Source organism: Miniopterus natalensis, chromosome 9 (assembly GCF_054644295.1).
Source record: "Miniopterus natalensis isolate mMinNat1 chromosome 9, mMinNat1.hap1, whole genome shotgun sequence".
In the NCBI taxonomy this organism is placed as follows: domain Eukaryota; kingdom Metazoa; phylum Chordata; class Mammalia; order Chiroptera; family Miniopteridae; genus Miniopterus; species Miniopterus natalensis.
Window position 1 is genome coordinate 48,060,525 of NC_142089.1, and position 26,334 is coordinate 48,086,858.

Genomic DNA, 26,334 nt, shown 5'->3' on the forward strand with positions numbered 1-26,334 from the left:
ACAATAACACATATGAGGGGAAAAACCCACTAATGTGTTAATTAAAACATACAGAGCAAATGACTAGAATAAGTTAAAAGCCAACTATTCTAATTTTTTCAATTCCCTCTTCCTATTCTTTTATGGAAAATTCTCAAAATTAAGTGGCCAATCTTTGCAAATCCATACACATATATTTTTAAAATGTATGTTTATTGATTTCAGAGAGGGGAAGAGAGGAGGAGAGATAGAAACATCAACGATGAGAGTCACTGATGGGCTGCGTCCTGCACGCCCCCCCTCCCGCCCCCCACTGGGGACCAAGCCCACGACCCAGGCAGGTGCCCTGACCGGGAATCAAACCTAGATCTCCTGGATCATAGGATGATGCTCAACCGCTGAGCCACACCAACTGGGCAAGCCTATACACATTTTGCAACCGAAGATTCATGCTAAGCTTTAATATATGCTATCTGGTTTTCAATAAATTGTAAATGTTCACACTAATACAAATGAGGGTGGAGAGGGGAAGTAAATGAGGAAAGGGGAACTGAGTCAGTATTTGTTATTCCCTATCCAAGAAGGGAATAACACCTCTCCTAGAATCAGACTTGCTAGAAAAAGATAAACACTATTTAAACCAGTTATTGTTTTTAAGTTTTTAAAACATATCAGGTGCTTTCCCATCTTCAGGGAGATGGGTTCAGTGTCACCCTAACCTGTCACTCTACAAAGAACAAAAGCCAGCTTCCATGTTTGAGTTGAGAAAAAGAGGCACATTATAGATATTTTTTACAGGTATAGGTTTGGTGGGGTTCTTTTAAATTTCAACTACATGACAAATTCTGAAATCATTACCTGAAAATATCTGATATTTTAATTAAATGGCTTTAGATTATTACCTGGACACTGTTTTCTTGTGTTTGGTGAAGCGGTCTTATGTGAGGCAATGGAGGCTGAGTTCCTAATTTCCTATCCAAAAATACTTCTTTGCTGCAAGCATAACACCATACTCGAAGAGTGGTAAGGTTCACAGTTAAACAATGCTTTGTTTCCTGTATAATTTCACAGGGACAAAGAAGAGGAACCAGAATTAGGCATAGTTGAAAACATTTCAAAAGCGCATAGAAGATAAACTGCTGGCCCTTGATAAATAACAATATACTCAAAAGAGAAAAGTTAAATTCAAACACCAAAAAACATTCTTTCGATAAACTGCTAAAGTACAGTGAATAGCGACACTATCAGTCTACTCTAGAAGTTATTCTACTGTTATTTCTCATCATTTTTCATTATAAAAGTAAAAGACAACAGTATAAGACTCTGCTTTACAGTTAGCAAATGAGCGTAACACAAGAAAATAACTGACAGTAACACACTAACTATTCTAGATCAGAACGGCAAAACAATAAACATGGCATGACTTAAAACACAAAACAGCCCAACAATAGTGAATATAGTATATATTTTTTGAAGGTCAATTTTTTCAATGGTTAATACTTTCAGTACCTTTTTTTTTGTTTTTAAATTTATCTTTATTATTCAAAGTACTATATATGTCCCCCTTTCCCCCCCCTTTGACCCTCTTCACCCCGCCTCCCCCCTAAACTCTAGCCTTTCTCAACTGGATTTCTGTAAGAGAATTATGCCCTATGGAAAATGATTTGATTAACTATTTTCTCCTTTCTTCCAAGAATGGTACAAAGCACTACCATTCTAGATGCACAGAAGAAAAGTAAATTAATTAAATACAATAATGCCTGAGGGTCTTGAGGTATTCAGGCTTAATTAATTCATGTGAGGAACCCTGGTTAAGAACAGTTGATGCTGTAGAGATATCAATGGGAAAAAAGATGGTTCATCCAAGAGAAACTTACAGTTTAGGATGGGAGCTCTGCCTAACACTATAAAAGAGGCATACCAGAATTACACAAGAGCACCAAAAAACTAAGGTAAAGTGGAATGGGAACTCCAATTATGAGGATGTGCAAGAAAAGGTAATATGAATTGAAACTTGAAGTTAGTCAGGTAGTGTCATAAGCCAAGGTAACCATCTTGACTTCAATCCCCATATCCTTGTAATATCCCAGCTATCACCTCCACATATCAGGAGGTATAACATCAGGAGGTACACTTCTTAAATCATTACTCTTAATTACAGTCTCGTTCTAATATTGATCTTCTTAGCAATTTCCCTCCCCTCTTTTTAAAGTGTATAAGCTAAGCTTTAATTCATCTTATATAAAAAAGGGCAAAATTTCAAATTATAACTTCAACTGATAATGTTGTATTTGCTTTCCCTCTCCTTCAGGCTTTCTTTAAAAAATGCCTTGCATGAATTTTTTCTAAATACATACCTGAGAATGTATGGTGCTGTGATCTACTTGTGATTCACCACAGCCAACATATGAACATCTATTCTATAAATAATTATACAAAAAGGAAAATAAAGTATTTTAGAACAAGTGTCACATTACAATAACAGCATTGCAATTACATTTACAATTAAGTTTTGATGATGTTTTTAACTTAATGATTAACTGTCTTGCCATAGATATTTTAACGAAAAGGTAATAGGCACAGAAGAATAAAACCAGAATATTTCTAAGCTAAAAAGTTATGTCACAACTAATAAAAAACAAGTGTAAAATATTTAGTGATTTACTAAAACTCTGTGAAAGCACTGTAAGTTAAAACCCAAAGTCAGAAGTTTAATTTTTGTCATCAATAATGTTCATTTTCCCTGGCCGGGTGGCTCAGTTGGTTAGGGCATCGTCCCGTGCTGCAAAGGGCTGCAGGTTCCATTCCTGGTAATATAGGAGGTAACCAATTGTTTTTCTCTCTCTCTTTTTCTCTCTCTCTCTCACTGCCTCCCTCCATCCCCCCCCCCCAAAATCAATAAAAACATATCCTCAGATGACGGGGGGACTGGACTAAAAAAATATATGTTCATTTCTGAAATATTTTAAGTGTCAAAAAACCCTTCTCGTTATCCTTATTCAGATATAAATTTTTATAATATCAAACATTTGAGAAGAAACATATATATACCTCCAGGCACGCCCAAAGATTTGGTCCTCTGACTTTACAATCCTGACAAGTACTCTATGGAACAAAAATCACATGGACAACATTATCATTATCTTGACACAGCCAAACACATACAATTCACTAATAATATCATATATAAAAAATTTGGACTCCTGAACATAGAGTATTATAGTAATTTATTTAAAAAAATATTCAGGAGAAAAATGAATATGAGTTTTTTAAGAAAGGAAAAGAAACACCTCTTTTCTTACATGAGATTTTTGTATTAACTCTTCTTTCGTTATTTCACCAACTGAGTCCAAATGTGAACAACGATTTCGAAAAACTGGCATTTTGTTACAAATTTTTTCCTGTTTCCCAAGGCTTTCAAAATGAGGTAATACCTATGGGAAAAAAAATGACCAAATGTTAATTTTAAAACACTAATATATTAAAAATAATAGATAAAATAAGAAACACACAAAAGGGCATATTTTCAAATATACCTAGATTACTTTCATATTCTCATACTCACAACTGTAAACCTACTTTGCCCCATTCTATGCAAGGGTTATTTCTGGGCTCTCTATGCTATTCCATTAATCTATATAGTCTTTTTTAGTGCCAATACTGTTATTTAACTATCTTACGGCATCCTTTACCATTACAGGTTTTAATTTTTATAAAATCAAACACCTCTCTTATTTTATAATGGCTTCTAAGTTTCTAATCTTTTATACAGCTAAAGCTATAGAATAACCTTAAATATTTTTTTACAAGGCTTTAATCCATCTGGAGTTTATCTTAAGACAGAAACCCAATTTTATTTTCTTCCAGTTGGGCAGACAATTGTACCAGCACCACTAATTACATAATCTACCCATTTCCCACCACACTGTAATATTATCTTTACCCTTTATTAAATTTGCACATAATGTATTTCTGGATGTTCCATTTTTGTTCTACTACTCTGTCTATGCCAATACCATATTAATCTGATTACAGAGGCTATATAGAATATTTTGATAACTGTAAGATTCTTCACTATTTCTTTTCAGAGTTCCCTTGGCTATTCTCTGAGTACATGGAAAACAAGATAGTTTTTACCTCTTATTTTCCAATATTAATAACAATTATTTAATCGTATTGCTTTAAGGCACTTACTGGAACTTCTAAAACAATCTTCAATATAAAAGTGATCATAGGCATCCATGATTGGGTCCTTATTTTAATGGTTCTGCCATTTAGGACATCTACTATAATATCCTTCTACTCTTAATTTACTTAGTTTTTTAAAAGTAGAATTGGTCTTGATCAACTTTACCAAACGTCTTCTCAGCAGCTACTGATAGCTTACTATATTCCTTGCTTCATTTGATGATATAATCTATTATATTAACAGATTTGATACTAATGACCCTTGCATTAGTGTTATATTGGGTAAATGTACTATTAGTCTGATGCTTCATATCTAGATTCTATCGCCTAATACTATATTTAGAAATTTTTTATTTCTGTACATAACTGAGATTAATCTTTTCGGGTAGTATTTTTATTGGGGATAAAAATATGTATGCTTGACAGAATGCATTGAGTAGCTTTGTATATTCTATACCACACAATAGGATTTTTTTTATTATAGTATGTTCTTTATAAATTAAATGAAACAGCTGTGAAACCATCTGCTCAGCTGCCTCTTTCAAGAACAGATCTTCAGTCATCTCTTTGATCCTTTAGTGGGAATTAGTTTAAGTTTTTTCACTTATTGGGTCAATTCTACTAATTTATATTTTGCTATAAAATCATCTATTTCCTCTCAATTTTCAACTTTGTCATCGTAGTATTACATTCTCAAGAAGATTTGCATAAAATGCCATTAATCACTCTTCTATCTGGGTGTTTATGGTGTTTACTTTCTCATTCCTAATCTTGTATATTTTTACTCCAATTTTTTTTTCCTTCTCCAAGAGGTTTATCTAATTTATTGGTCTTTGTCAAGAACCAGCTTTGGAATTTACCCTTTCTGCTATTTTTATTTTTGTTTCCAAATTAATTAATTAAGTTTTATCTTTATTCCCCTGTCCTACTTGGTTTTGGTTTTATTTTCTTAATCCCTAAAGATAAGTTCTGAATTCTCTTATTTTTATTTACTTAAAAGTGTTTAAACTATACATCTTCCTTTAAATACCAATGTTACCCAATGAAATGGAAATATTCTCCTCATTGCTTTCTAGATAGTCTATAATCTCACTTTTGATTTTAAAATGTTTTAAGTCTATCATTAGAAGAATGAGTATATAAATGGTACATTCATAACTGAACACTACACAATTTAACTGCACGCATTTGATGGATAATTTATCAACATGGACAGATCTAAAGGATATAATGTTGACTGGGGGGAAAAGAAGCTGCAGAATGATACATAGTGTATGATACTAGTGAAGTAAAAACTTGTAAAACCTGCATAATAGCACATTTGTGCCTGGATGTATATACATCCATTGTAGAAGCATAAAGACATAGACTTGAAGGTCATATACTCTGAATGTTACCTCAGAGCAAAGAAATGGGGACTAGGGAAGAGTAAAATAAGTTTGCTTTGTTTGGCTATTAATTTTCTGGTATCGAAACAATTTAATGAGAATTAATGCATGTAAACAAAAGCTAACAATTTGTACCATGGCTACTTAGATTCCCTACACTTAAATACAACACTATCAAAATAGAAGGCCCTTGATATTCTAGTTACCTAGTTTTACTCAGTTAATTGACTAAGGTAACAAAATCATTCTTTTATTCCTTCTTTTGATAAAGATTTATTCAGCTATAGGAGGGTAAGACAACAGGGGTTCTTAGCTCCTTCAATTTCTTCTCAAAGTGTACACCAAAAGAATGAAGGCACACATGCTTTTATTCTGGTCTGACAGTTTGTTCAGGGGAGATGGGTACTAGACATTAGAAGACAGCGTGAAGTCAGTGAAAATAATGGTTGTATATGAAAATGCTATTTGTTCAGTTTATAGCTGCAGACACCACAAAACTCTAAGACTCCTCTAGAAGCTTGTGGCTCACAGGTTGGAAATCACTAGGGAGCACAGAAAATTTCAAGCTTTGCATGGAAATTAAGGCTTTCCATAATTTGACCTCAATTTGTCCTTACCTTTGCAATCTTTAACTGCAATTTTTTCCTCTATCTACCCCAACAGGGCTATTTTAAATTTTCTTGGCCATAATGATGGTAATAATACCAACTGAACATTTTTCCATATTGGAATAATTGCACTCATGCTCTATGATGTACAACTTTGAGTGCTCAATTGTCCATCTGTTGATTCAAATTGCTTCTCAGGTTATTACTTTGGGGGGGGGGATATCTTAGCAGTACAATCTCCAAGTTGCAGACCCGAAATTCTGACCCTGCCATCCTAATAAGAGAAGAGCAGATATTCAAATTTTATTGGAAAAACATAGGGACCTGTGTTATTAATATTTGTTATACATGAAGATATATAGTTGGTAACCTAATAAGCCTTTTAATAGAGAAACTGCCCATATTCCATTGTTCAGTATATTCCAAAGAGTAATTTTTTTTATTTATAAAGTGTCAGGCTGCCCCACCATCTGGCCCTTCCGACCCAAGACCAACCAACCCATCATTACTGATCAATTCATCATTACTGATGAATCTGCCCAGCTCTGGTGTGCACCATGTCTGGTTCCTCCAGGGTCACTGCTATGAAGACAGATATCTGTACTTACAAGTAGTAGAACTATTCAACATTTTTAACAAAAATCTAGATAAAGACACAGAAGGGAAGCTAGTAAAATCTAATTATAAAAAATAAGTCTTTAAAAAATTAACTAGCAAATTGAACTAAAATTAACAAGGATGAATGTAATATTTTATATTGGGGTTCAAAGAACCTATTGTCTAAAGTGAGGCCAAAAATAGAGTTTCAGGTAGATTCTAGACACTAGAAGACTCATATACCAACAGTGCAATTCTTAGTCAATTTTTCAATAGAACAGTATGTTACAGAATTTTAAAAGCAGCCAGTTATTGTACTCATAAACTAAGTAGAGTATCTGAAATATTTTATTTATGAAGAATAGTAAAGCTACAGAATAAGAATGCCTCCCATAGAAAGCCTTAAAATAAATAATTTGAAAGCTATCTAAAACAACACTGTGGCTAACAGTAAAGTTTCTAAAGCAAGGCTAGTGGGGTTCAAATCCAAGCTCCACTATATCCTAGGTTTGTGACCAGGTTTAAGTTACTTCTCAGTCTCAATTCCCTCATCTATAAAATCAAGAAAATTACAAATATCTACATCATGGTGTTTTTGTAGGGTATATACATATATATATTCACACACACACTATTATGAGGAATAATTGAAAGTATGGATGCTTAGACAGCAAAAGACAAAAACTGGAGCACTTGGAACATGTGCTCCAATTATTTGACAAAACAACCAAAGTAAGAGAGAGCCTTTCTTTTTTATTTAACTTGAAAAGTTAGAAATAGCAAATCCAATCAATGGTGAAGATTTTCAACAATTAAGAGCTATACAAAAATGGAAGGTTGAGCCTTGGGAAGTGGAATGTTTCCCATCACTTTTACACAGAGAGGTTGGATGACCAAGTGTCAGACGTGGTGTTTCAAAGGACAGCATTTTGCACTAAAAAAAAATCAATTCTAAAATTCTGAATACAGAAAAACAAATCTATCAATAGTTTCAACCACTATTGTTCCATCACTATAACTAATTTGGCTCATCCAAGAGTACCATTTTAAATATTAGGCTTTAGCCCAGCCGGGCGTGGTCAGCAGTTGACCATTGACCTAGGATCCAGGCAACAGGGGTTTGATTCCCGGTCAGGGCACATGCCCGGGTTGCGGGCTAGATCCCCAGTCCGGGGCATGCAGGAGGCAGCTGATCAATCTCTCATCACTGATGTTTCTCTCTCTCTCTCTCCCTCTCCTTTCCTCTCTCTGAGATCAATAAAGATATATTTAAAAAATAAATAAATAAATAAATAAATAAAATATTAGGCTTTAGAATTATTTTAATTCCAACAATGCAATTCTGTAATAAGCATATAGCTAATTTTTCCATATTTACCAAAGAAGAATTTGCTACCCAAAATAGCAAGCCAAAAAAAAAATGACGAATGGAAATATCAGTGAAAAGAGCACAATAATAAGCAGAAAAGTTTATTTCATTCTTAAATCAATCCATACTAAGTGTTCATGAGCACTTTTAACCTATGAAACCTACTGATGAGCAATTAAAAAACTGTTTCTTGTTCTTTAAACAAATATTCTGGCAAACATGAACTCCTTCAAATCACCACACAGCTCTCACAGTTCTATAAATCTTCCCCTAATCATTCCTATTTTATTTTATTTATTATTAAATTTATTGGGGTGACATTGGTCAGTATGATCATATAGGTTTCAGGTGTGGGTTTCTATGTTACAAGATCTGCATATTGCACTGTGTGCCCACCACCCAAAGTAAAATATTCTCCCGTCACCATATATTCTCCCTTCACTCCCACCCTAATCATTCTTAATTTTCATTCAAACCATAATACAGAAATAGAACTTTAGTACTAATCTTCTAATTTCCTTTTCTTAGAAACATGTCTCTTTGACCCTTAACAGTCTAATTAATGAGAGAGCCTTACTAAATCTATTAAGAGAAATACATCATCTCTTGATTTCTCTACTGGGAATCTATCTGTTCTAGAATCTACTCTTAACACTGCCACAATAAATCATCCAAAATAATAACCCCAATCTGGCAACCCTCACTCTAAATAAAATTCTTTGCGATTTGTGAACATTAATTAGCATATCCAAAAAAGGGGGGGGGGAGTCCAATAATGGCAAAGTAGTCAACCATAGCCTTACCTAGTTGAAATAACTGTGACAAATACTAGGTAGGGGAAGAGAAGAAGAGGAGAGGGAGAGGAAGGAATAAAGAGGGAGAACAAGAATAAATGAACATAATAGAGCTCAAGCCAGCTAGTGATCATTTTCACTCTAAGTCACTTCTGAGAAAGATGAAGGGGCGATTAAATAATACTACATCAGCATTATAGGACAATCATTAAAAATACTTATGCAGATCATATAGAAACATGGAAATACAAATGCAACCACCATATTCAAATGAGAACCACTGGGGGGCGCACAGCTGATTGGATGGATGGGTGTCCTGTCCCTGCCCTCCCCAAACCTCACTACCTCCCTCCCTTCCTCTCTCTAAAAAAGCAATGGGGGGGGGGAATGTCCTTAAGTGAGAATTAACAACAACAAAAAATTTTTTAACAATTTTTTTCACAAGACTACTGGTGATTTTTAAAAAATATATCTTTATTAATTTCAGAGAGAGGAAGTGAGAGGAAGAGAGAGAGAAAGAAACATCAATGATGAGAGAGTTGTCATTGATCAGCCGCCTCCTGCACACCCCCGACTGGGGATCAAGCCCGAAACCCAGGCATGTGCCCTGACCAGGAATGGAACCTCGATCTCCTGGTTCCTAGGTCAATGCTCAACTGCTGAGCCACATCCGGCCAGGTGGCGATTTTTTAAAAATGTATTCATTTAAATAATGCTTCTACTAAAAATATTAGAAATTCCTACTTTGGAATTTTATAAATCATTAAAAACTATTAAAAATGGTCTTATGTTATGGCACATTCAGTCTCATATTTTCACCATATTACCATATTTCAGGGTTGTGCTAGACCCTGGGAATGCAGAGGCTAATTTAATAAACGCTTACAATCAAGGATGGCTCAGACATAAATTTAGTGGGGGTGGCAGCACTGTTCAAATCTCCACTTTACTTTTCCCTCTTGAATGACTGGTCATCTACGTTCTACTTGATCAAACACTCTTCAACACCCTGCAGTTCATTCTGCATTCATGTGGATCATATACCTCTTCTGATCAAACACCTTCAATGAAGTCTTTCATAATTTGTCTTTTTCGTCTCCTATTACTAACTCATGCAAACCACACCATTATCAGTCAAAATGTTCTACTGATCCTTTTCAGATATAACTTGTAACTTTCCAGGAACCCAATAATCTATTCATTTTAGAAATGTCCTACAATATTCACCAGTTGAAAACCTTTCAAAGCTCACTCATCTCAAATACCATCTCTACCAAGACCCAATCACAAGTAATGTCTCCCTCACCTAAATTCCTGATTATACTTAAGGCACTCACTGTAGTTGTGTTAAAACAAACAAAAACCATGTTTCATTCCTTTTATTTTCCAAAGGGCTTTCCCTGGTAGCCTTTACAGATATTTACCTACTTAGCCTTCCAAAGTAACTTTTTAAAGGGACATTTACTTACTTATTAATCCTCACCAAGGATATTTTTTCCATTGATTTTTAGAGGGAGTAGAAGGGAGGGGGGAGGAAGGGGAGGGAAAGAGAAACATCAATAGGTTTCCTGCTGCACATACTCCAACCAGGGACCCAACCCTCAACCTGAGTATGTGCCCTGAGAGGAAATCAAACCCACCACCTTCTGGCGTACAGAACGACACTCCAGCTAACTTAGCCACACCAGCCAGGACTATACACCCCTTGCTTCCTAAACATTAGTTCTCTTAATATATACACTATTTTGTACAAAACTCATGCTCCTTTAAACAGACAAACCATTGTACTCATCTTGGAATCTTTAGAACCCTTCTATTTACCAAAATGTTCCGGCAATCACACGTGGACTTTAAAAATAAAAAGTTTTAAAACTACACTTAAAAAAGACTTTTAATCTTTTCATTTTCAGAAATGACTACATTTAAAATTTCTCACCAAAAATCTTTCACCAGTTACGTACTTCCATTTTCTTGCAAAAAGTCCACTGTCATTTGCTATAGTTCCCAGTGCTCCAATATCTTACCTGAATTCCAATTTGTATCAAAGGTGAACTCAGCAAGCTCATTTTAAGCTTTAAAGAAATTCTGATCCTTACGCAACCTCAAAATGCTTTTGTCATGGGAAGAGACTTTACTTCTCGGCATTCCTAACTCAGAGGATTGGCATAACGATCAAATAAGATTGTGTATGTGAAAGGTCAATAAAAATGCCAACAGTAATACAAGAATTATCTCAACTCAGAATTTCAAGTATTTCTTAAAAACTACTTACTACAATATAATGCCATGCAACTGCATTGTTATGTTATTTATTTGTAGTTTATCAAGAGCTCACAGAAGAGCAAAAAAGTGAAAGTTGGCAATAAACCAGATCAAACCTAAAAAGCAATCTTAAGTGGATTATTCCTCTTGCCTACAGCAGAAAGTCAAATATTTTATTCCTGGAGTATTTTTTGTACTGTGCTTTCCCCCCCTCCCCCAATCCTGCCAAAGTAAATTAAATAACATAAAGCTCCTGGCATGGCGTAACTTTAAAATTAGCATTGCCTTTCCATAAGAGTTCTACTTTCCCCCTTATTTATATTAATAGTATGAATTCACTAACAATACTTGTTTGTATAGGTTCAAAGCCTATTATCTGATTTGGTCAGACCTTTCCAGAGATACAATTGTCTCCATCAGAAATGAAACTAGGAAACCTCAGTATTTCTTGAAACAGGTTTTCCTTAAAGAAAAATAATGATTAAACTGAAAAATTCTATGGATCTATTAAGCAAGGAGTCTAGAAATCCTTGCGGTGAATTTCATCCTCAGTTTAGAGCCCATGCTTCTGCCAGGATAGTCCCTACGGGCCCAATTTTTCAGCCTAATACTGACTACATGAGATGTAAACCCTAAACATACTTAAGTTGAATGTAAAGCACCGAGAAGAATCTCATTCAACAGTTCAACCTGCACCCTGGAAATAGTCAAATACAGAGCGTTTCATCGTTGGTCAGTCTGCAAGAGTAAAGGTCTGGAAAACACTCTGAAATTTTAACCCAAGCAAAACCTGGGGGCAGACGGGCCGTAAGGGACAGCCTCTGAAGCAGGATGGATCCAACACGAGTGCAGGAAAACCCCAGGGACAGTCGCACCGAGGTCTGCCGGTCCACAGCAATGAATAACGGGGGCCTCGGGGCTGCAAGGCGGACGAGACCCGGAGCCCGCGGGCCGCAGCGCCCGGCCGCCGCGCTCCCGAGAGGGGCTGGCGAGCCGGAACCGGAGCCCGCGGGCCTCGCTCCTGCCCCCGCCCGCGCCCCCGCTCCCAGGAGAGCGCCACCTAGCGACCCTTCCCCACGTCTACCGCCGACTCGCGTCCTCCGCCGACCCCCTACGGGGGCGGCCACCGGATCATCCCCGCACCGCGGCGCCCTGGGGCTCGCCGGGGTCTCCTCGCCCCCGCGCCCACCACCGCCCCGCGCTCGGAAAAGGCCGCAGCGGCCCCGGGCGCGCAGGGCGAGCGCTGAGGCCAGCGCCGGGCGACAGGCGAGGCACCAAGGCCCCGCGCTCACCTCCACGGCCTTGCCCACGGGCCCCGCCAGCGCAGCCATCGGCGGCCGCGGCCGCCCCGCCGCAAGCGCCTTTTGAAATCCCCCGGCCTCGGAGGCGGGCGGCGGCGCGCCGGGGAGGCCGAAGAACCGCTCAGCCCCGCAACCCTCGGGATCCCCGCCTCCTGTACCGGCCACTTCCCGCAGCCGCCTCGGCTCCTTCCGGCGTCTCCGCCGCCGCCGCGGGCGTCTCCGGTGTCGCGGGAGGGCGGGGAGAGGCGGGGCCGGGAGCGGGGCGGCCGGCCCGGGGGCGTGGCCACGCGGCGCGGCCCAGGTGAGGGGCTCGGCCCGCGCCCCCCGGCGAGGGAGCCCACGGGGGCGGCGGCCCCGAGCGCCGCGCCCTCGGCAGGTCCGCTCCGCGCGCTGCGGGGTGCACGCGGGCGGCGCCGGGAGCCTCAGGCCGCCCCTGCGCGAGGGGGTATCGGACAGCTCCGTTCAGCGCCGCTGTCCCTCCCGCCCCTTCCTTCCCGGCGTCCTAGGACCGAGGCTCTCCGAGAGCGACTGTATTTCCTTTAGCACATCTGTACAGCAGAATTGCATCTCTCCCATTTTCCCCGAGGCCAAAATCAAGACGATCAAATAAAATATTTATTGAAACCTGAGTGTCTGCTCAGTGCCTAGAGCATTGGAAGAGACCTGCATTCTAATTTATGTACCTGTTGAAATTTATTCAATTGATTGATGTGCAAACAATAAAAACAGTTAAAATGAATCAAGATTATGGTTAAAATGGCCAGTTCCGATGTATTTGATTACCTCTTTTTGGTCTCCAAAGTGGGAGCATTATAGCCAAGAGTTGTGTAAAATGCTCCGTCTCCATCAGAAACAAATAGGTTCCTTTGTTTATGGAAAATATGTATTGTTAGTACTTTTTATAAATGATTTTTTTTTTCCAATTACACTTGACATACAATATTGTATTAGTTTCAGGTGTACACCCCAGTGATTAGACAACTTATAACTTATTAAGTCATCATTCTGATAAATCTCATACCCATATGATACCACACATACTTATTAGAATATTTTTTTTTAATATGTTTTCATTGATTCTTAGAGAGAGGGGAAGGGAAAGGGAGAAGGGAGAAATAGAAACATCAATGATAGAGAAACATCCATGGGCGGCCTCCTGCAAGCCCCCTACTGGGGATCAAGCCGAAACTTGGGCATGTTCCCTGACCCAGAACTAAACCAGTGACCTCTTGATGCATGGATGGATCCTCAACCACTGAGCCACACCGGCTGAGAAGAATATTATTGACTCTATTCCCTGTGCTGCACTTTACGTCCCTGCGACTATTCTGTAACTACCAATTTGTACTTCTTAATCCCTTTATCTTTTTCACCCATCCCCCGACCCCCTCCCATCTAGCAACCATCAAAATGTTCCCTGTATCTATGAGTCTGTTTCTGTTCTGCTTGTTCATTTATTTTTATTTTTAGAGCCAATTGCTGATATGTATTTACTGCTGTTTTATTGTTCTTTTTTTTCCTCTCTTCTTAAAAAAGACCCTTTAACATTTCCTGTAATACTGGTTTGGTGCTGGTGAACTCTTCACTTTTTCTTGCCTGGGAATGGTTGGTACTTTTAAGCTTCCTGTATTTGATAAATGTTGTGATGAGCGATTTCTCACCCACAAAGCTGATTTTGTTTTCTAATCCTCACCCCAGGATATGTCCATTGATTTTAGAAAAGAGGAGAGAGAGAGAGAGAAGCACAGATGTGAGAAATATTGATCAGCAGCCTCCCATACAGGTCCCAACCAAGGATTGAACCCAAAACCTAGACATGTGCCCTGATTGGGAATCGAACTCGCAACCTTTTGGTGAAGGGAACGATGCTCCAACCAACTGAGCCACCTGGCTGGGCTAAAGGTGATTTGGAGGAAAGAGAGAGAGGGAGAAAGAGAGAGAAATAGAAAATATGGGAGCTTCTACTTCTATTTTTATGGTAAAAATGTAATAAATGAACCTTTGCCAACATTCTGTGTAGGGGTTAACACCAAAGATTCAGTTTGCACTACAAATGGTTACCTGTCCTGGGATTACTGAGCAAGAATGGAACTTTCACAATTTGGAGAGTGCACGCGGTGCCACCACTCTTCCCTTTATTTTCTGTATATTTCCAAATATTGCAGTTTTCATGTTTCAGGATGTCAGCAATGTGGCTAATTTTTAGCTTAAAAAATCAAATATCCAAATGTTTTAAATATTTATACTCCTTTGTAAAGAGATAAGAGAATGATTAAGAAAATCATTTGCTCCCTGACATCTTGTGGCAAAGTACTGTTTGACTTAAAGGAGAGTTTAAGAAGGTTTATTTGGCGGGGAAAAGTCAAGTGTTTTAAATTTTCTGACCTTTGCTGTGATAACAAGTGGCTCTCATCAATATGCTAACTACACAAAAAATTTTAATGTGTACATTTAACCTACTGTCTCAAAGTAAAAGTGATGTTTTAAAAATGAGTGAGACAGTAACTGCTCAATAAAATGAGTGAGACAGAAACCTGTGCAATAAAGAGAGCATTTTGACAAAGAGGGGTTGGAACTTTCTCCATTATTAAGTAACTTTGCTGCCAAAAACTATGTGTCAGCTATAAAAACTCATCTTTGCATCGAAAGACACCATTAAGAGATGAAAAGCCAGCAAATAAGGGAAGATATTTAAAATATCTGATAAAGAGCTTATATAAATACATATATATCTACAAATCAATAAGACTCCTCCTCGGAGAGGAGAGTAAACCATCAAATAGACAAAAAGGCAGAAGTCATTGCTTCCGAAATTCCTGTGTTGAAAATGTATCAGACATTCTGTTATTGCAGTGTTCGAGCAAATTTAGTTCAACCTCAAAGTCCCCCCCTTGGTTACCAACCTGCTGGGTAACCAAGGTCCGTTTGGGCTTATCTTTCCTTCAGGGGGTCTAGAGCATAGAGAAGATAAATGATGTGCCTGCTCAAGGCAGGTGTGGCTCATGACTATATGAAAGTAGGCAAGTGCTCGTCATGTGGACACCAGGTCAAGTCCTTGCTGTGGACCAGTCCTCATGAAGCAAATGCACTCTGACGACACAGTATATCTCCTACGTTTAACTTCCGTGGATTCCCACCCTGGGGTGTTTGCATTTATCTTTTTATCTCGTAATCCAGAATCCTTAGTCCCTTATTCTTCTTCAATAATATCTGAATAGGCTACAAGGAAGAATGTCATCATTGGGAAACCTATCAACTCCCCTCTCAGAGAGGAGAGATTATACATTCCGTAGAGACCCAGGTAAATCACACTGATTCTGGAGTAGAGCTCCAGAGATGCCACTTGTGTCAAATATGATTTGAAATGTAGGCCCTGGAATTGTTCATCAGGCCAGGCACCGAAAGCTCTCCTAATGCAGTGTTGGTGGGGGTTGGAGGGGAAAGAACACAGTTGAATGGTCATATTAAAACAAGTATCTTCTCATTTTTGCTACTGAGTAATGGCAAGTAAAAATAGCAACACACAAAACATACATTTTCATGCTCATGTACCTGACACTGCATAAGCCTTTGCAAATGCTGTTCCCTCAGTCAGATACACTTTTACCAGGCACCCCAAACTCCTACCCCTCACTCACGTGGCTAACTCCCATTCTCTGTTTAAAGTAGCACTCTTCTCCACTCATTTTTGTTTCTTTCAGAAAATGTATTATAAAATTTAATTATTTTAATATTTTTGTGTGTGCTTAATTTTTTGCCTATCACCTCTGAACTGTAAGTTTAGTGAGAGCAGTGACTAATTTTGTCTTATTCACAATATTCTCAAGCCCAGCATTGGAGGACTCAAGTATCTATTGTTTCTCAACTAGGGGTGGTGAATATTTGCCACATGGTGGATATTTAGCAATATACCTGAGGACTGGAGAAAGATTTAGTCACATTTATTTGCATTAACATGACAGGATATTCTTTAGTGTCACTGTTGAGAAAGCCTAATTTAAACTGAGGCTTTATAATATGTGTTTGGTTGTAAGTGACAGAAACTAAAGTAAACTGTTGTTCATCAAGTTAGACAAACAAGCTGGATTTTGTAGGGGACAAGCAGGAAACAATTTTATTCGCTCTCATTATTGTCTCTGAAAATCTCTGAGGATCCCTCTCTCCTCCTAGGACAAAATCTTATGCAAGGTCTTTCCCTTTTCCAGTCATTCTCAAGAAATTAAAAAGTCCTGTAGTCATTTTCTAATAAACAAATGGCCTTCCCCCCTCCCCATGTAAAAAATCCTGTCTAGTACAATGTCAAAAATCCCAAACTCACACAGTTCAAAAATTCTCTGCCATTCCCCCCACCCCAACGCTGTGCAGTGATCTACCTTCTCCCTGGCTAGCTTTTCATTTCGGGTCCCTCCAGGATTAGAGAGACAGGGACAGAAAGAATCTTTCTTGACTGGAACAGTTTTAGCCTAATGTCAGTGCCTCTGGGTATAGCTGAGGTCTGAACTGACCCTTTATCTTATGGAGTGTCTTTGTTGATACATCAGTGGAGAATCCTCACCTACAGTCTCGGCTCAGCAATGTATCTTCTGGTGTATCTTAGGACATACACCTCAGTGCTCTGGTTTCCAGAATCTGTCCCTAGGTTGGAATCATCTCACCCATGTACGCAGTCCTGATGGACAGCCTCTCAGGATGAACCAGTCCAGCTCTCTTACACAGAGTCCTCACTTCGTCCACAAAAATCACATGTGTATCTTGCACAGAAGGATAGGCTCTTCGCAATCAGCCCTGTGCATATCTTCTGCTTGTAGGCAGCCTTAGTCTCTTGGCATAGGACTTCCCAAATGTGCATTAGTTACCAACCCTTGTCTCTCTAAGATGCCAGGGGACACATGTCATCTTCTCAAAATGGTCCTCTTAAAGCCCCTCAGACTTGCCTTGAGATAAAAGACAAGCATCTACCTCTCCACCCCCATGGTGGTGCCTTAATTTGGACTTGGAGGTATTTGGCACCGAATTTGGGGGCCTCTGCCATGAATCTCAGTTATCGTCTGCTCACTCTTAGGTTAGGGTAAGAGTTTGGGTTATTCTAGCTCAGGGTTTCTCAAAAATGACACTACTGACATTTGGACTGAATAATTCTTTGTTGTGGGGTATGGTTCCTTTGCATTGTAGGATGTTTAACAGCATCCATAGCCTTTATCCACCAGATGCCAGTAGCACCTCCTCTCAATAGAGACCAACAAAAATGTCCTCATACATTAGTAAATGTCCCCCTGGGGGCAAAATCACCCCCTGTTGAGAGTCATTGCTCTAGCTTAGGCTGGTGCTTCTCAAAGTTTTTTCAGATTATCAGATCAGATCATTTAGAAAATGATAATATACCAAGATTAACAAACAAGAATGCTTGTAATTAGAATTTTCCAGTCAGGATCATTATCTGGGCATACCTGTAAACCCATCAATGAAGCACATAAGTGAGCTGAGACATACCAGTTAAAAGACTCTTAGGCAAAAAAAGAGAGAGGGAAATTTATCAGCTCATGGACTCCAAGGAAGGATAGCTAGAACCAGGGACTCAAACATTACCAGGACTCCATATGATCTCTTGAAATTGCCATCTTACAGTTTTCTCCAAGAGCAGAGTTCCCCGTTTTAAAATATCCCAAATAAAGCATGAATTGTCTTCACCAGGAGCATTCAGCAGGAGAATCAGAGTCATGAAGGAACAGAGAAGCTCCAACAACAATTATGTGGATGGATGAAATGGAAGTTTCCAAGAGAGAAAATAGATGGCCAGGTCGACCCAATATCATAAAAAATTGATATTGGCTGCTTAAAGGCTGAGTAAAAAGATTTCTGATAGGCCAGAGGAGGAAGGATTTTTTAGGCAGATGAAACGGCATAGGGAAAGGCACATCCTCAAGAGACAATATGCCAACTGTGGGAACCTGTAAGGGTTCAGTATTACAGCAGCAGAGATCAAGGGCAGGGGATTGGGGGTAGACCTGACAGAGAAGGCAGATCATGAGTGATCTTGTCTGCTAAGTAAACCTTTTCCTCTAGAGACCCAAAAAGAATTTTGAGAAAGGAAGCAATATGGTAAGATTTAAATATTACTTGGAGAGCAAAGACTGGCATAGATTATAGTCAGGCTATTGCAGAATCCAGACAAGGGAAGGTAAGGGCCTAGTGGTGGAGACGGCTATGAGAGCTACTTAAGAGATAAAATCAGTAGACTTTCAACTGATTAGGTGGGGGATGGAAACCAGGAAGTTTCCTCTGTACAGATCCTCTTTATTCTTACCTGGATTTGTGTGTATGTGTGTGTGTAGTTTCCTATCATGTCTTTTTGACTCTAGCCTCAGTTAATTCTAGTCCAATGCCATGCTTCTCAATACAACTCTTTCTAAAGCACAAATCCAATCTTGCACCTCTTCAATGACTCCTTGTTGCCCCAGTTTTCTTGTGTGTGTGTGTGTGTGTGTGTGTGTGTGTGTGTTTCTTTTTCTCACCTGGGACCTAGGATGAGACAGGCAGGTTGCCTAGGGTGCAATATCTAAGGATCTTGCACTTGCCTAAACCAGAGAGCACCTCTGCAAATTCTGTGCCCTAGGCACCGGCTTGCTTCATCCTAGTGCCTCATGACTTAGTTTGACCCAAATGTACCCCTCCTACCTCATCTTCTTTTACGCCCAATCAAATACCCTGTCCTTAAGTTATTCTAACCTACATCTCATTTGCCTGAAAGGGAAAACATTTGCTTGTGCTCTCCTATGTAGTGCTGCTTCCCGTAACCCTAACCCTAACCCTAAGTTTAGAATGCCCTTTTGGAAAAAAAAATTAATAGAATGCCCTTTTGCCCTTTGCCCCTTCCCCCAAAGGTGAACTCCACTCATCCCTCAAGAGTCTCCGCTTTGGAGAAGCCTTCTTCACCTCTTCCAGCACACGAGGGCCCTCCCTTGTATTCTGTGGCATATTTTCTAGTGATGTTATACCGCTGATTATACGGTGTACCCTCTGCAACAGGTACGGGCTATGCTCCCACTAGCTCTCTTTCTTGGTTCCAAGTCCCCCTCCTCCACCATCACACACATGAAATGCCCCACGAAGCCACAGAAATCACCCCAGCGTCCGAGCAGGAGCTGCCACAGCCCCAGGCTGGAACAGAATCTGACAGTGATGAATCAGTACCAGAGCTGGAGGAACAAGATTCCACACAGGCGACCACACAAGCCCAGCTGCCGGCACCAGCTGAAATCGATGAAGGCCCGGTCAGTAGAGCAAAACAGAGCTGGAGTGAAACGAAGGCACGAGAGGCTATGGCCAAACTGCATCTCCAACAGATTACAGGGGTTACGAGGGGCACTATCCAGAAATCTAAGAATATCTTCTTTGTCACCACAAAACCAGATGTCTGCAAGAGCCCAGCTTCAGATACCTACATATCTGGAGGAGGGAAAACCAAGATCAAAGGTTTATCCCAGCAAGTGCAGCTAGCAGCTGCTGAGAGATTCAAAGTTCAAGGTAAAGCTCTCTCAAACATTCAAGAAGACACACAGACTACTGTGCAAGAGAGTGAAGAAGAGGTGGATGAGACAGGTGCAGAAGTTAAGGACATAGAATTGGTCATGTCACAAGCAAATGTGTCCAGAGCAAAGGCAGTCCAAGCCCTAAAGAACAACAGTAACAATATTGTAAATGTTATGATGGAATTAACAATGTAGCCATCCAAAAAGGAGGAACTTTTTTGGCATTTCAAAACAGTAATTGCAGCTTGGTTTGAAATTTGTCGTGTTTCTTATCATTAATAAAGTTATGGCTTCTTGTGGGGTGAAAAAAATAATAAATCATACACTGTAATGTCATTACAGCTGACCTTTGAAAAATACAGGGATTAGGGTTCCCCACCCCTATGCAGTTGAAAATCCATGTATAACTTTTGATTCACCCAAAACATAATTACAGTCATTTTTCAATATCTGAGGAGGATTGGTTCCAGGACCTTCCCCAAACCCCCCCCCCCCCCCATCTGTGGGAATAGGGAATCTGCGGGAGTAGGGAATCTGCAGATACTAATGTATCAAACAATGCACATAGGTGTCTCTCCACATACATGGATTCCCAACTGTGGGCTGAAAATACTGTTGGTTGAATCTGGGAATGCAAAACCTAAGGACGAGATGGGTCAACTGTATTGAAAAAAAATCCACATTTAAGTGTAACCTTGCAGTTGAAACTCATGTTGTTCAAGGGCCAACTACATTATATATTGCAATAATTTGTTCATGTTTCCATCTCCTGAACCAAATTGTAGGCAGGGATTTTTCTTACTCATCCTAGTATTTCCAGTATTCAGCACATGGCACAATGTAGTAAATGAACAAATCAATAAACCTGCTATTGAAAAGATGAGTGAATATGAAAATATGAAAGAAATATAAAATATATTTTCTAACTTGGGGAGACAGTAATTTCCTCTATGTCTCAAAATGTTCATCATTTAAATATATAGACAGCAGATGCAGGCAGCTCTTTCCATTTTATTAAGTTTAGAAATAGCACATGGTTTTGAACCATTTTTTCTAAATGTGCAAAATAGGAAATCTTGTTTACATGTGGTTTAATTTTAATGTTATTGTTCTTATGTTAAAGTAACTTCAGAATAAATTTATTTACCGAAGCTCTTACTAGAAAAACATTTGTATTTTGTTTACTATTTATTTTATATTTTGATACAAATGCCTCCCAATAGAATGCATGCCTGTTATTGGAGCAACACAGCATTTTAACAACTACTGACACTGTGCAGGGAGAGCATTTTCATCATTTCTTTAAGCCTTGATTTTTTTGATCTAAGAAATGGCAATAATAATTTTGGGGTTAACAGCTTAATTGAGATATAATTCACATACTTTATAATTTGCACATTTAAAGTATACAATTTAACATATTCACAGATTTGCACAACCACCACCACAATCTAAGTTTAGAACATTTCACCACCCCAAAAAGTAGTCCCATACTCTTTAGCAGTTACTTCCATTCCCTCCTGACTCTTTCAGCCTGAGGCAACCACTAACCTACTTTTTATCTCTATAGATTTACATATTCTGAACATTATGTATCAATACAATCATACAATATGTAATCTTTTATGACTGGCTTTTCAACTTAGTATGTTTTCAAGTTTCACCCATGTTGTAGCATGAATCACTACTTCACTCCTTTTTATGGCCAAATAAATTTCCATATATGAATATATCACATTTTATTTATCAATTCATCAGTTGATGAACATTTGGGTTGCTTTCACTTTTTAGCTATTATGAATAATGCTACTATGCACATCCATGTACAAGATTTTATGTAGCTGTATGTTCTCATTTCTTTTGGGTGTTATCTAGGAGTGGGATTGGCCATATATTTAACATTTTGAGGAACTGAATCTGCAATATTTGGATGTGTATAGAACAGATGTTTTAAATTAGCACCTAGAACTCTACTCTGAGTTCTAGATGCCTTGATTGGCTTACAGTAGTCCTGTCAAACACTTGTGGGTGGGTGATGAGAACAGAGATACAATAGCCAGTATAAGCCCTATGGCATTGTGAATTTGAAAGGAGGCTCTGCGTTATTTCTGGGGACTCTGCCAGGTTTTAGCAGTTAATGGAAAAAGTAATTGGATATAGGAATTACCTAAAAGAATTCATCTACTTAGGTGATGTAATAGTTTTTAACGTCTCAAAGTGCTAGACTTTGGTCAGGCTTAATGTTGTTACTTAATAAGTGCTGTTTCCACCAATAATTCATGAAGTACATTGACCATATATTGTCTCAGCTGTAGTGAGCAGTGATCCTAAATATCCTAAATAAAATATCAAATACACCCAATGAGTGCAATTAAATCTGACTTTGGCACCTTCTGCTGTGGCCCACTCCAAAATGCTGGCTGGCTCTTTCCTTACAGGGCCTTTTTTGTGGGCTCCTCAATGACTGCTCACCTTGCTGGGGACCCCTCTCTGTTTCATTTCTTAACAGTGGGGGAAAAAATCATCTGTGGCTAACCACTTAGATGCTCCACTTAGCTTTGGGTTTAGAAATACAACCTTTTAAGATAATTCAAGCCTGGCTAGCTTTGGTGGCATTTATTTGGCTCACAGGATAACTTCCCTTGCAAACCTGCTAATACCATCAAAGGCCTCTTTGGACAGTCTATCACCTTTAGACTTTTCCAGGTGACATAAACTAATGGACACAGAGGTCAAGTTGTCTGAGTTTCTTAAGCCTCCTTCACTTGGCTTGAGGTGGGGGTGGGATGAGATAAGCACTCTCCTCTCCCCACTCTTGGGGAAGGGGAAGGAAAATGCACAGCATTCCAGAAAACTACCTCCTGGGAATTTTCACTCTCTAGTCTTTTTTGATCAATTCTGCCATTTCATTTCCTGGAAGTACATGAGGACCGAGGATTGCTAAATGGACTTCACAGTCTCCTAGCATATCCTGTGCCGATGGCCTAGCATCCTTTTTTAGAGTGCTCAAGGCACTTGGCATCTATTTTTCTCAACTATAGAGCTTCTGCCAAAAGACAAGAAAAAGTCCCACTTAAAATGCCATTTATCTTTAAAGTCTTTGCCAGGATTGTTCTAAGTTCTTAACCATTTTTTGGTATCATGGAACCCTTTGACATTCTGGTAAAGCCTATGGACCTCCTTCTCAAAGTAATGTTTCTCTGTGCATAAAACAAAATATATAGGATTACAAAGGACACCAATTATATAGAAGTAGAGTTTTATCCTTGGCTTCTGTGGAGGTACAGAAGTTAAAAACTTACATAAGCACCTTTGTGCTTTACAATTATTATTACATTTCTCTTCCCAACAGCCCAATGAGGAAACTGAGGCATAATGAAGTTAAGTACCTTGCCTAAGACCACATACTTGGTCAGTGACAGAGAAAGGATTCAAACTCCGGCAGTCTGGCTCCACAGCACTGTTTTGACCCTATGCGTATAGGACCCTCCAAGTTCATTAATGATTGATGTAGCAAGTACCTCAGTATTAGAATGGTAGAAACAACTAATATTACTCCATGAACTCCACTCCCTGGTTTGGTGAGCATTGCATGATGACTTTCATTATCTGGGGGAGGGACAAACCTTTATACTTAATCCAAGCCCCATTTTTTTTCTTCCCTAGGCCAGGTAACAGAAGATGTCAAGTTCGAATATGAGACTGTGTCCACCTGGGGCTGCATCCATGCAGAATACTCTATCCTATGGTTTAAGCCACTGTTTGTTCGGTTTTCTTTTGCATGTAGCTAACAGGATCCTGATATGCCCAGTCATGACTAAGATTCAATCTTCTGGCAACCCAGGAGAAGGGAAGCTTGGAGCAAACAACACTGATTTTAAAAATAAATAAAATATGGCATTTTTTTTTTTTTTATTCTGCCAAAGAGTAAAATTGACACCCCGTGTGTAATATCTCTCTCATAATGTTTATTGTGGAATTAAAGGGGGTACGTTCTTAGAAAAGTGGCTTTAAGTGGCAGGCCTCTTTATCACCGCTCTTTCCATCCGACTGACTGTTGGGAAGCTGTGGGAAATAGGGAGGAGGCAGAAGAGCGGGGATGGAGGAATAAACTTACAAATCCCAGGTTCTTCATCTGTCAAGAGAACCACCTACTTTGTAAGTATGAAATATTTCCACATAGAACTCACTCTGTGCATTTTTACTTATTCGTCTAGTAGCGTCGTCACACATTGGTATTGTCATGCTCCCTGCTTTCCATTTTGATTAAATGGGAATTTTGAAAACAGAAAGAATTGTTCATCCCAGGTTAACATTTGCTCTCACGTTTTAACTCTCTTTACAAAATTATTTTGGCTTTCCACCCCAATAATTTTTTTTTAATTGATTTCGGAGAGAGGAAGGGAGAGAGCGACAGGAACGTGAATGCTGAGACTCACTGACCCTCCGGCTCCTGCAGCCCCTCCTGGGGACTCGGCCTGCGGCCCGGGGCCGCGGTAACTCCCACCTGCAGCTGAGATGCACTGTCCCGCCTCGGGCGCGCGGGGAGCGGCGTCGGTTCCGTGCCCCCCGCCCCGCCCCCCGCCCCGCCCCCCGCCGCTGCGGGGGAACAGCCGCGGGCGCCGAGCAGCGGCCTAGCGCCCCCTAGCGGCCACGTCCGCACGTTACCCGGCAGCCGATTCAGGGGGAAAGGTGGGGAAAGGCTGCAGAGGGGAACTGACATCAAGAGCTTCATTGTCCGTGCAGGGTCAGCCTGGCTCGCGATACCCATTCGCGGGGGCCGGGGGCCTGCGGCGGTAGACGTTCTTAATCTGGGACCTATGGGTTGGTTTTGGGCATCTGAGCTTTACACACACACACACACACACACACCCCACACACACACGGTGTCCCCCCAAAATGTAAACACACTTTAACAGCTGATAGCTCAATTTTGAAGATAAGATGTATTTTAATTAACACTGCCTTTATAATTATTCAAAGTGTGTGTATGCATTTTAGGGACACTATATATATATTTTTTTCTTTTAATACTGTATAAGCTTGTGTCTATGTGCATTTTTCTGAGGGAAAGCCCCGTAGTTTTCACCAGGTTGGCAGAATGGTCGTAGATCTCACAAAAGGTTATGAACTACCAGACTAGCTCTTGACAACATTGTAAAAGGAGGCAATTCTTCTAGGTCCTACAGTCATCTGGCAAAGGGGGTGTGTGGGTGGGGTGGGGTGGGGGTTGTGGGTGAAAAGGGTGTGTGTGTGTGTATATGTGTGTGTGTGTGTGTCTGTCTGTCTGCGGTCTTCCCTTAACAAAAATGGCGGGAGCTGCTTCGCACGTCGCCCCTCACGCAGAAAGGCTAGCGGGCCGGCACCTTCTCTCCACCTTCGCACTCCTGACCCCGGAAGGACTCCGCCCCAGCGGCCAGGCTGCTCCGCTCAGCGCCCGGCGGCGGCGGGAGGCGGGCGTGGGCCGGCTGCACCTGTCCTGCGGCGCCAGGTACGCGGGTGGGGTCGCGACGCCCGCGGGACCGGAGCGGCTGGGTGCGGGTGGAGCGCCGCCCTAGCCCTCCGCTCCCAGTGCGGGGTGGGGGAGCGGGGCGCCGGGGGGAGGCCGGCGGGGAGCGCTGCCTCGGCGTGAGCTCTGCCTCGCTGCGACCCGGGTCAGGGCGGCGGAGCCGGGGCGAGCTCCTTCTGGGTCCGACCGGTCAGGGGAGAAGGGAGCCGGCGGGGGCGGGGGCGGCCGCGGCGGGCGGGGCAGCTGGTGCGGTCCAAGTTTCTGCCCGAGCGCCGGGGACTCGAGCCGGGAGGGGTTTTGGCTGGGAAGGTGACGCTCTCTGTGGAGATGCTTCAGCCCCAGGAGTGCCGTGTCGGGGCCCTTCTGTACTAAAGTTGCTCAACGTTTATTTTACACAGGGCGACTCCTGCGCTTGCACAGATCTTTATTTTTCTTTTTAGTTTGTCGTTATTGCCGCTAAGCATTTTTGCAGTGTATCTTCTCCGAAGAGTTCGGTTGTACAGATTTATGCTTCACTTCAAAATGGGGGGGGGGGGGGGCGGGATTTCAGACTGTCATTCCTTTTTCCCCCCATTGCTTTTCCGAGAGTGGAAGGGGGAGAGAGGAGAGAGACCTGGGTGTGAGAGACGCGTGGATTGGCCGCCCCCGCCTGCACGCTGACGAGGGCCGGGGGAGCCTGCAGCCCCGCGCGTGACCGCGGCGCGAGCGACCCGGGGCCCCTCGGCCCGCCGCCCGAGGCCCTAACCACGGAGCGGCCGCTCATCCAAAGGCCACTTCCCTTCTTTCTCGGATTCCAAATCCAAGTCGTAG

At 40.7% G+C, this 26,334-nt stretch overlaps 1 protein-coding gene and 1 pseudogene across 2 annotated transcripts in view; one reads left to right on the forward strand and one right to left on the reverse strand.

Annotated features, from left to right (window-relative positions):
- The window catches only part of USP33 (ubiquitin specific peptidase 33), a 37,931-nt gene extending 25,379 nt beyond the window's left edge, over nt 1-12,552 (reverse strand). For both annotated transcript variants that reach the window (XM_087820535.1, XM_087820534.1), the window contains exons 1-5: nt 12,478-12,552; nt 3,282-3,413; nt 3,031-3,084; nt 2,337-2,399; nt 882-1,034 (exon numbers count right to left, since the gene is read on the reverse strand). In XM_087820535.1, coding sequence (XP_087676661.1) covers nt 882-1,034; nt 2,337-2,399; nt 3,031-3,084; nt 3,282-3,413; nt 12,478-12,516 — 441 coding nt within the window. In that variant the 5' untranslated portion in view covers nt 12,517-12,552. The remainder of the gene's footprint in view (nt 1-881; nt 1,035-2,336; nt 2,400-3,030; nt 3,085-3,281; nt 3,414-12,477) is intronic.
- Nucleotides 12,553-19,583: 7,031 nt separating this feature from the next.
- On the forward strand, nt 19,584-20,210 carry LOC107540100 (nascent polypeptide-associated complex subunit alpha pseudogene; annotated as a pseudogene).
- Nucleotides 20,211-26,334: the final 6,124 nt, after the last annotated feature.